Source organism: Panthera leo, chromosome C1 (assembly GCF_018350215.1).
Source record: "Panthera leo isolate Ple1 chromosome C1, P.leo_Ple1_pat1.1, whole genome shotgun sequence".
In the NCBI taxonomy this organism is placed as follows: Eukaryota; Metazoa; Chordata; class Mammalia; order Carnivora; family Felidae; genus Panthera; species Panthera leo.
The window spans coordinates 123,576,938-123,589,053 of record NC_056686.1 but is presented as its reverse complement, the minus strand read 5'-3'; the positions used below and the strand labels follow the sequence as shown (position 1 = coordinate 123,589,053).

Here is a 12,116-nt window from a genome sequence, read left to right as displayed (position 1 = left end):
AGACATCAGTAATATAGCAACCCACATACTGCTAACTAGTTAATGCCTAATTATCAGTTCATTTTGGGATGGCCGTTGCTCAATTCATGAGCTCAGCTTCCCACTCGAGCCTCTCTGGATCCCCTGTCCTATGAATTCTTTCACAAAATGGGGGCAGGGCAAGAGGGGGCAGAGGAGGAAGAGAAAGATTGGGTGCAAATTTTGACATTAATTTATGAGTTATTGTTAATGAACTCCAAGTGTTTAAGTTTAACCATTAGCCACTGAAATTCCTCATCTACATGACAGTCTGACTGCTGTTGGTTTCTTTCTGCACAGGTTACACTCAGACAACCATCCAGGGACTATAAACATGTAATTTCTGTTGTTAATCTTCTTAGATGTCCAGCCATCTGGAGCATACCTTTAATGAAAATTATGGCCGAGTTTTTTACACCATCCTTTCCCACAGTAGAGTTTTCCTTTATGTAAAATGCCTTTAGAATTGAACTTTTTTTTTGAGGAAATAAATGTTGCTGATAGATGGAACAGACAATAAAAGCATCATCTGAAAATTTATTAACGTAACTTCACAGAACTGTTCAATATGGAAGATAGTTTGCAACATTGAGGAGTGTTTTGAGTGAAGAATAATGTGGAGTAGATGTGAATTGATATGCCAGTGGTCGTGGGTTCATATTAGAGACATAAAGAAAACACTTTGTTCTCTTATCCATCATACACATTTAATCTTGGGGATTTTACTGTGTGCTTGGTTCACTTTGTAAGTCAAATCCGGGGATGAAAAAGAAGAGTTTTATATGTTTTGCCTGACAGTAGTAATGTTAAACTGTGAACAAATTGGGATGTTCTTTTAAAATCCTGTGATTTATATGGCGCTATTTTTCCCCCTTTAAAATTTAGTATGCTGGTACTGAACAAAAGCTGCTAGCAGTCCCTGGGAATGTTGTTACAGTATTTGGTGAAGTGCTATCTAAAGTGACAATATATTCTGTACACCCTCCCCACCACCAGAAAACAAATGAGTAAATAAATCCTAGAAGCTGAAGCCACGAGTGTGCACTGGGGTGGCTGTAGGCCAGACAATTGGCCTCTACATTTCCATTTAGCTTGTATCATGGTGTGTGTTTATATTTTGAACTAATTGAATCATCATTAACTATGGAAGTGGTAGTGGTTTGTTAAACCTGTTCTGCTGATAGTCTAAGGCCAAACCTGACATCTCTGATAAAATCACCCACTCCCTAGAGGAATGGCCTAGGAGCCTTGGAAGAGATGTTGTTAGCAGCATGGTTCATAGTTAAATATCCCGATTCTCAGATAAAATTACCACATAGGATGAATCTATGGGTGCATGAGAAAGTCTAGAAGAAAGAACTTGAGTCTGTGGAAAGAGCATGGCATTGGAAATCAGAGCTGCTTTTAAATTCTTGATCTCTGACTTCCTGTTAACAAATCACTTAATAACCTATTAGAGTTTGTTTTCCTGTCTGTAAAGGGGGTCTAGACTGCCTTATGTCCCCATTGCTCTGAGCATGGAAAATGGTATTATGAGGTTGTTTGGTTTAACTCCGAGGTGTTATACCAATACTAGATGCTATTTATTGTGCCTTTGATGTCCTAAAAGGAACTTGATGTTTCGTGCTAACATCTCCCAAGTCTCTGCTTTATGTGATCGGTCCTAAAGTATTATTACTGTTAATTAGTCAGTGGATTTAACACATGGTTGGATATTTAAAATGAAATAACTCTAATCTAACTTCTACAACTGTCTAGCTTTCCAAGGTTGGATAGTTTAATGTGTCTTCACATTCACCCTGGTTTCGTTTTGCTGTCTACAGGTAAGAAAACTATGGGTACTTGAGGTGGGTTCTTTCCTTCCTTCTTTCCTTCCTTTCTTCCTTCCTTCCTTCCTTCCTTCCTTCCTTTTTCTTTTTCTTTTTCTTTTTTCTTTTTCTTTTCTTTTTTCTTTTTTTTTTTTTTTTGAGCAGGACTAAGAGATAAGGTAGTCCCCATCAGAAAATAAGTAATATGCTAGAACAGAGTAAAACTATCACTACTATCCACCCACTGTGTCTGTGTGTTGGCTTTATGCCAATCATCAGAGTTAAAAAATAATAAAAATTGATAGATGAGTAATTTTTTAAAAAAATTTCTAAAGCCCGGTGACCAGTAGATGCTTGTTGTCATTCCTCCCATCAGCAAATGCCCTCAGAAAGGATTCTGGTTGGGCATCATTTCCTGTGAGTGTTAGAAGTGTCTTTCCCTAAACTCTCTTACTGTTGCTCACCAGACCTTTTTTGTTTCTTACAGGCAGGGAATGGAATGTGCTAAATGCAAAGGTTGCATTAGGTGACTTCTTTTTTTTTAACATTTTAATTTTTTTAATGTTTATTCATTTTTGAGAGAGAGAGAGGATGAGCAGGGGAGGAGCAGAGAGAGAAAGGGAGACACAGAATCTGAAGCAGGCTCCAGGTTCTGAACTGTCTCCACACAGAGCCCAATGTGGGGATCAATCCCTCGGACCGTGAGATCATGACCTGAGCTGAAGTCGGATGCTAAACCGACTTAGCCACCCAGGCGCCCCACATTAGGTGACTTGTATCTTAGGGCCCAAGAGAAGTACACAGCAAAAAGAGGAATGGGTTTTTCAAGGGAAAAAAAGGATAAAGAGAGAAAAATACATGCTGGAAAAGAAGCACAAAGATTTTAGGAGGCAAGGTATCTTCTGGATCTAATCTTAATAGAATTCTGTATTAAAATCTCTAAACTTTCAGCAGTATTTTATATACTTATCATCCCAAGCTGAGTTTTTACAGATGCTCAAAATCATATATTTTTAAATTTTTTTTTTAATGTTTGTTTATTTTTGAGACAGAGAGAGACAGAGCATGAACGGGGGAGGGTCAGAGAGAGGGAGACACAGAATCTAACAGGCTTCAGGCTCTGAGCTGTCAGCACAGAGCCCGACGTGGGGGTCGAACTCACGGACCGCGAGATCATGACCTGAGCTGAAGTCGGCCACTTAACCGACTGAGCCACCCAGGCGCCCCAAAATCATATAAATTTAAAGAGACCTTTGGATTAGTCTATTTCTGTGCTTTTTATTCACAGATGAAGAAATCAAGGGAGAGAGAAATTATGTGACTTGACTAAAATCACACAGCTGTTTAGTGGCACAGCTAGGACTATAAAGTAGATTTCTTATTTCTACTTATTCTGAAATTGGGTACAAAGGGCCTTTGTTCCCACTGTGGATCAGAATAAATCACAGTGACATGGAACTTGTTGGCCCTCAAGAAATGGATGAGGTTGACTCTCCTTTCCTCCTGTCAAATAAAATGCCAACATAGTGACACACAGTGCCTCTTACCTCTGCCCTGACTTGGGGTGCTTCATTCGTCCTTACAGTCCTGGACTGACCTAGCATCACGCCCCAGGGATGGGGTAGGAGACAACAGGGCCACCATCTTGAAGTCAAGCCTTTGTACCACAACCAGGCAACTACACTCCCAGTGGGACTGAAGAGGGGGAAGGGGCCAGAAGGTTTAAACTTCTTTCATCACTTTTCTTACTATCATTGTGACAACCAGCTGCCTCTTTCCTACCTCATGTAAATCTCTAATGGGCAGATTTCTCCTTATTTTTTCAATCCAAAGAAAGGGGAAAGCAAGCATTATTTTTAAATTAGGAAGGCTTTCCCAGCAAGGGAGTTGTAACTCTTTCACACTGCACATGTAGAAACTATCTCTTGGAAATTTAGTGTTCCTTGCTGCAGAATTAATAGTTATAAACTACTAATGCCATCTGTGAGAAGGAACAATCATAACATGGTGGGCACTGAAGTGTCAGACCTCAAATAGGAATTTCCCAAGGGCATCTTGTCACACTAATATAGAGTAGTTTCTATTATATGTCAATATTTGACATCTATTACCGAAGTAGGATTTAGCAAGTTATGGGTGACTATGTCCCAGTTTGCCTGGCTTACACCTACTGTCCTAATCTACTACGAATAGCCACTATCCCCCTTTAGTCTCCAGTGGGTATTGGTTTGGATGATTAGTTATGTGTCCATTTTAAATATTAATTTATAAAGAATTAAATATGCAGCCATAAAAGCTTATCTGAAGTGATTTATGTTTTATGCTTACGCATTTCATCCAGAGATCCTTAAGCATGGATTAGAATCACCTGGGGTGTTCTCTAAAATTAAAGATTCCTGGCCCCACTCCTAGACACTGTGACTGACTAGTGCCGTAGTTGGCCAAGGTATCTGCGTTTTAAACACACAACACTTTTTCCTTGTCACTGCCACCCTGACTCTGATGCCAATTGCTGTTGGCCCACTACGTGAACAACAGTGACCCAAGGAAGTGTTAGTTATTTGTCATTGTGGGAGGAGCTTCTTACTAAACAACCAAAATTACAAGATGATTTACAAACTATGAGGTCTCATTTTGTGAAACTGTCATTTTAATCATTGTTCAGTGAACTCCTACTTAGATGATTGCAGTAGTATCTTATTTTCCCCACATCTATGCTAACCTCCCTCCAATCCATCCTTCACAGTGTACCACAGGGCTAGTCGAGAACACAAATCTACCCTGTCACCTCTTCGACATGCACATACACAGGTGCGCAGAGGAAAACAATGGCTTCCCACTGATCTTAGGGTAAAGGCAAAGTTCCTTCACTTGTGGCATAGTCCCATCAGCCCATCAGGCCTCCTTTCAGACTTTTTAAACTGACCTCTCTTCTTCCCAACTCATAGTCATTTCCTGGCTAACTCCCACACTTTTCCGGACTTTCTTTTGCATCCTTCTGTTACTTGTTCTTAGAGCAACTGAAAAGTCTTTCTCACAATGCATATAGCAGTACTGTTTTACATTTGCTTGTGACATTTTGAGTAACTGTCTCCTTCCTCAAGACTCTACGCTCCCGAGAACAGGGGCCACCTGTGTTTTTATTCACGTTTCTTCCCAAGACATCTTCCACAGTGCCTGGCACATAGGAGCTGCTCAGTAATTATTTATTGGATGGATGGATTAATTAGTTATTGAGTAAGGTGACCACATGAAACTTTCCTTGGGTCCCACTGTGTGCTGGGCTGGGGGAAACTGGTGACCCAAAGATGAGTAAAAGATGCTTTTGGGGGAAGCGCATTATGATCGTTTTCCTCCACAGTGTTTTTGAGTGAACAGTCGCTGGCCATCATTGAAGAGCTACACTGCATGCTCTCTGCTCCCTGGACTGTCATCTGTCTGAGATGAACCGATATGACCCAGAGCTTTGTGTTGATTGATATTATTTTACACAGGCCTGATGATGCTGACCACTTGAGAACAAAAGATGAGGGCTCCCCCAAAGGTGAATCATTACCCTGGTAACCACTTAGAGAAACTTACAGCGCTAAGGATTGCTTTAGGTACTGACAAGGCAAAGTTTGATTTAAACCCTTGGAGAGTAACTGAGCTCCTAAATCTTTAGCTTCCTGCATACTGGCTGGTATTTGTTGAGGCAAACAAGCTTATGGTCTCAACCATATATGAAATATGTGGGGAGTGAAAGTTGTTTGTGTGCTGGCCTCACTTTTATAGAATTCACTGCTGATTAAAGTCCATAAAGAACTAAAACATGAAAACAGGTCACCTCTGGAATCAACTTATTCTGTTCACAGTTTGACATCCTCAGGAGTAGACTTGGCTTATTTTTATGTATTTATTTATTTATTTATTTATTTATTTATTTATTTATTTATACGTGGAGGTTCAAAAGAATATATTTCATTTACAACCAGATGTTTTTGTCTTCTCTCTTGCCATGTGTATCACAGATGATTATTTAGCAAACAAACTAAAATCTGGTTGAAATGAGTTATTTACATGTGGATAGAATACAGATACTTGATTTAAAAAATATATTGTCATGCTTTTATGCATCTAATATAAATTCAGTAGCTAGCTTTTCTGAAATGGACAGTAGTGACCTGTCAAGTACGGTATAGCTGTGTTTCCAGCTCTCTCAGATTTTTCTCTCTTCCACCACTTTCTCTTTGCTTATTTTTCTCTTGCTCACCTACTTATGTAGTATATGTCCTTTCTATCTTCCCTCTTTCTGGTTGTTACATTATACTCTAACATTCTCACACCAGTAAGTGGTTGCGACACAAAAGTGAAGGAAAGGACAGGAAAGATCATCCTACCTTCCAGATTGGTTTCAGGGCATTTACAGTACAGAACACAGCAAAGTGTGCTTTTAGGATGGTGACTGGTCTAAGCAGTGGACAGATATGGCTTTCTTTCTTAGACAGTGTCATATCACAACAGTTGCAAGTCCCCTCTTTGTCTGTAATTGGCATTGGCAGTGCCCTGCCCATGCTCCAGAATCATCTAGAGTACTCCTTTGACTTCCAGCTATCAGTGTTTGTGCCAGGGGGTACTTCTACGTGAGAAGTATGGGTAGTTTCACTGCCTATGGCAGGCTGGAAATACCAGGAAACTGACATCCCAGCAGGTAGCCACAACCATTGTTCTTATGTGGTTGGTGCCTAAAAACTCCAACTCCCTCACCTCTGGGGTGGAATGATTCTGAGCCTGTGTTTGGCCCCATTTTTCTGAGTGTTCTGTGGTTTCAGCTGTAGTTGCTTTGTGTTATGCCCTTTAATGGCTCCCATCTCTTCCCTGGTCACTCTCATCCTTGTGTTGCCTGGTTTCTGAGATCTTCATTCTTTAAGAACTTAAGCTAGACATTAACCAGTGATATAGAAACACTAACTCAGGAATTAAGCTGCAAAGTGATATTTTTCAGGGGGCCACATTTGAAAAACCTTGACTTTTCCATCAGTGTCCTTCATCCTCTGCCCCCTCTGCTTGGGAGGTCTCCTCTTCACCATTCCCACCTGTGCTGTCCCTCTTCTCTTTATTTCCTCAAACAGCTCAGTTTTCTGTATCTTGAGAAAGGTTTCCTCTTATCTCTGTGATGCCCTTTGGCTACAGTTTTTTGTATTTCCTTCCCATCCCTGCCAGACTTTCAGATAAGCATCTACGAAAATTGCCTCTATTATCTCTTTTTTTTTCACTTTTTGCTTAACCACTGACAATGTGGGTACCATCATCACACTTTAGCTCTCAGGTCCCCACTAATAACCTTATTACAAAATGTAGAGGCTCTTTTTCTGTTCTCCTGTCATCTCTGCCACCATTGAGCATATTGACATTTCCTTCCTGAAAATTGTGTTGTGTAATTGAATTGCTAGAACTTTAGCCATGGAAGGAGCAGTTAGTCCAACCGCTTCATTTCACATCTGGGTGAAAACTGAGAACTAATAAAGTTGGATGATTTTCCCAGTAAGGTGCAAACATGTAAAAGCTGGGCTTTGAATCCAGGGCTTCTGACCTTCCATCTAGTATGAGAACTGTTTTTGGGAATTTTTTTGTTTAAAAAGTTCACAGTGTTCCTAGTTTTTATTTCTTCCTATATAAAGGTGTCCCTGCCAGTCTCCTAGCTCCTTCCTTTCGTAGCCCATTGCGGCAGTCAGGATGAGGTTTCTAAAATGTAAACCAGAATCTTTCAATTCCCTGATTAGCCTCCAGTTCTCTATTGCAGTTGGAATAAAATCCAAACTCCTTTCATGCTCTGCAAGACCTCCCATGTTCTAACTCTTTCTCTGATGACATTTCCTACTATTCTTGCTCTTACAGTCACTATGCTCTTACAGTCACGGACTCCTTCCTAGCTGGTCAGCAAGGAAACCTTAGCCTTGCTTCTGGACTCTGGCCTTGCTCTAACTTGTTTGGAATGCTTTTATCCCAGACCGTTGCTTGACTGCTTCCTCCTCATCATTTGGTCTCAGCTCACATGGCCACCTTCTCTTATGCTGATACACCTTACATTGATATCACCCTATCTAAAAATTTTCTTTAGACACACCGCTGACCATACATCATACTGTTTTATTTTCTTCATAGCATTTACCACTAGCTACAATTATATAACTTCTTGATTTGATTTGGCATTAGGAATGTTTCCCATCATCAGAATATAAATTCATGAAATGTAGGAATTTTGTCGTGTCTGCCATATGTCCGGCACCTAGAACAGCAAATGGCCAATAGTTCACACTCAATAAACATTTATAGGATGAACAAATTAATGAATGGTGTCTGAATTTTTATTACTCATTTCCCAGAATCCTTTCTTTTTACTCTACAATCCTGTACTCACCTACTCTCTTAATATTTTCGTGTGTTAATATAATCTAACTGGTTTTCTCATAAACCAGTAGGGACAAAACTTAATTCCTTCCTGGGGGCCTTTGTTTCAGTTTTCTCTTCAACCAAAAAATCCCACTGTTTGTCTCTTTAACTATTCAAGTTGTATCACTGTATCAAAGCATAAGTCATGTTACATTACCATGAAATTACATCCCACAGTCCTCATTGATCGCCCTTTCTTCAAACTGTGTAAAATCACTCGTGCATTTTATGTAATCTAAGCACTCACATATAATCTATATCATCTTGAATCGTTTCCAGTTGTTTCATATAATAATATTTAGGCACTGTGCCTAGACACTTTGTGTGTGTGTGTGTGTGTGTGTGTGTGTGTGTGTCTACAGTCAATCCTCATTATGTCTGGATTTTGTATTTCTGAATTCACCTACTCCCTAAAATTTGGTTGCAGTCAATATGTGCAGTGCTTTGATGGTAAATTTAACGAACAGTGAAAACTCTGAGTCACCTAACACACACATTCCCGGCTGAGGTCAAACAAGGTACCACTCTGCCTGCTTGTTTTTGATCTCCTACTGTAAATAAATGTCCTTTGGTGTTCTATTTAGTACCACACTTTTCATATTTTATGCTTTTTATTAGTGATTTTGCTGTTCAAAATGGCCTCCAAACATAGGACTGAAATGCTACCTAGTGTTCCTAAGAAGGCTGTGATGTGCCTTATGGAGAAAACAGGTGTTAGATAACTTTGTTCAGGTATGCATTGTAGAACTGTAAGCTGCTAGTTCAATGTAAATGAATTAACAATACATATTAAATAAGGTGTCTTTAAATAGAAACACTCATAAATCAAGACAATGTATTGATTAGTGCTGACAATGTTGCCTACAGGAACCTAACCCTGTATTTTCCCTAGAAGCAGTATTTGCTAATTCAGTGTTCATGGCAACTTTATGGAACAGAATTATCAGGAATAATGAGAATTGACTAAATATGTGTGTATGCTCTATTTTTTGGCATTAACCTCATTTAGGTATTTAGAAGACATAGAAACCAAGAGCTATTGAAATTTAAGAAGTTTGCCCAAGATTACTTGCCAAGCAGGTAAATGGTAGATCTGGAATCCAGTTGTCATATAACCAAGTCTTTTGGTTTCTCATTCTCCACACCAGTAGCTCTTGTTTGTTTTAATTAGGTGTAGAATCCTAATTATTATAAGACATAAAGTGAGGAAGGGGGAGAAAAAACATGTGGAATTGGAGGAATGAGCAAACCATGATTCACACAGAGAAATAGATGTAGATGGCATTTTTTAAAACATGGCTTGCTTTACAACCCCAGTTTAGTGTTGAGACTGTAATTACAGTCTCACATCTTAAAAGAGAAATAAAAGGACCTCTTCATTTCAATTGGTAACTGTATATACTTTATGTTCCTTATCATGGAAATGAAAGTCTGACAAGTGACCAGACCTTAAAGAATCAAAGCATTAAAAATGCTGTCATAACCTGGATTTTTGCCCTGCCCTGAGGATGTCCACCTTAAACTTGCCTGGCATTTATCTGGGCTGAAATACATGTGCTATAGAAGTGAACATATCTGCCTGTCGTATGTGGTTAAACATGCCGAGGCCTGATTTCATAAAGAGCTCTCACCTTCCTAACCAATTGTGCATTTCTATAGAGAGATGACAGAAGAAATTATATCTTGAAATCTGTATAGAGGAGTAACATGAGTCAAGTTACCGTGTGGTCTTCAGGTATATGTATATACCTATATACAAATACATGTATATCTATATATATGTACTTATACATTAAGACATATTTTACATACTTTATAATTTATTTTCAAAAATAAGTTAAACATTTTTGGAGCCTCCAAAGCACTTTTGTGAACAGTTTGGGAACAGTTTGAAAACCTGAATTTTCCCCCTGTAAGTAGATTGTACAGGGACCTAGAGGTTAAGAATTCTAGCTTTTGTGCTTCTTATTTGTAAATGATTTTATTTAGTGCTAAATGTAAAGAAGTCTCTCACCTCTGATGTTGCAATTTAGCCCACATGGTTGACAACCAGTTGTATTAAGACAAGGACTTCTGCAGTGTGTTGTTAGAATTAAATAGTGTGATGGAATGATGTCACCTGGTTCCGGAGCACATGAGTATTAATATATGTATAGAATGGATGAGATTTTTCTTTTCATATGATATTCTCTTGACATTTCTTTTTCCCTTGAAAACAAGAGGCAATCATAAGGCTCAAATTAACACTTCTCAACTTCCCAAAGCTGCCAGCGATAAGGTTGAGTGAGGAGCTTCCAACAGGGAGGAAAGACAAGATAACAACATTTTATGTCTGCCTCAAGGCTATACGACAAATCCTGAAGTGTTAGAAAAGGAACTAAAGGGTCCTTAAGAGCTGTGTCATCAAGCCAAAGGAACTAATTGGTTTCAGCTTAGAAATCTGAAATCACTATCATTTCAATATTTCATAATATTTTATTTTCCCTTAGAATAATTAAATAGTTGTATGTCCAGTGACTTTAATGATCTTACGTTTTGGAGCTAAGCTCTTCACATGTCAGGGTATAAGGGTTGATTTATTTTTTTTTCCCAGTTTAGAGTACAGCTGAATTCCATGGTGCAGCTAAAAACGGATTAACCGCATGATCCCATCCTAAGGTTTTTGTTGGCTGGGTCAACTCCAACAGGGCAGAGGACTTGTGCATTCAGAGGTATTGACCCAATGGCTTTATCCTGCGAGGATTCATTAATTTCTCTGTTGTGTTTTACTAATATAAGCACCACTGAGAATTTGTTTAACAAAATCTTCTCTACCTCAGCCCCAAAAGAATGCAAAAGCAATAGAGAGGTTCCAAACTTTTATGCCTCAGACTCTTGTTTATTTTTCAGGGGAGATTACCGTAAGCAATAATTCTTTCTCACTTCAGGAAAAACTGTCAGAGGAAGAGAGAAAACACAAGGAAGCTTTGGAAGGTCTTCACATGGTGGTGGATGAGGATTCGAGGAGCGAAAGCAGCAGTGTCGACGATGGGAAAGAAAACACCAAACTGCTGTTGGAAAGATTGAAAGCTCTAGAGGTAAGAAATGAAACAATTTTTTCATGTTTGAGGAAAAATGACAGTGCTCTGCTTCTTTTATTAACATTGGTTTTGAGTGAGAATAAGTCTTCCTTTCTCGGTTCTCCTAGACAAATAGGATCCTAAGATCTCCCATTGTGAATCATTTGCAATTGATGAGTAAGCGGTTAAAATTTGTAGCACTGAGAGTCTTGCCCTAGTGACTCTGATTGGAATGCCTTAAACAGTGTACATAGGACAATAATTCATTTTAAATTCAGTTCAGCCCTCAAACTGGATCAGTACTCCTAAAATGGCATGCACTCAAGGGAAGGTGCTGTGTGGTATTTCACTTTGTTTTCCCAATGCCTAATATAATGAATACTTGAGTGAGTGAATAAATAAAATATCCATTACTATATAAAGACGATTGCAAGAAAAAAAATTTTTAAGTAGTTGAAACATGTCTTAAACAAAAACAATAACAACCTATGTGGAAATTTAGCATAGAAAACAGATACATGTAGAGGTGAGGCTGAGCTAAGGGTACTTTAAGGAGGATTTGGAGCCTCCAGAGCGCTTTGGAACCACTGGTCTTTTATTTAGTGGCCTTTGACATCCCTGCAAGTGCTAAATCCTGAACATTTATAGAAGTCTTCAAAGAACATTCCAGTTATTCTTTTTTTAATTTTTTTAACGTTTATTCATTTTTGAGAGACAGAGACAGAGCATGAATGGGAAAGGAGCAGAGAGAGAGGGAGACACAGAATCTGAAACAGGTTCCAGGCTCTGAGCTGTCAGC

The 12,116-nt window shown here is 39.0% G+C and overlaps 1 protein-coding gene across 1 annotated transcript in view; it reads left to right on the top strand.

Moving 5' to 3' along the window:
• The window catches only part of NCKAP5 (NCK associated protein 5), a 729,314-nt gene that overhangs the window by 430,863 nt on the left and 286,335 nt on the right, over nucleotides 1–12,116 (top strand). The window contains exon 6 of the mRNA XM_042948658.1: nucleotides 11,186–11,335. Coding sequence (XP_042804592.1) covers nucleotides 11,186–11,335 — 150 coding nt within the window. The remainder of the gene's footprint in view (nucleotides 1–11,185; nucleotides 11,336–12,116) is intronic.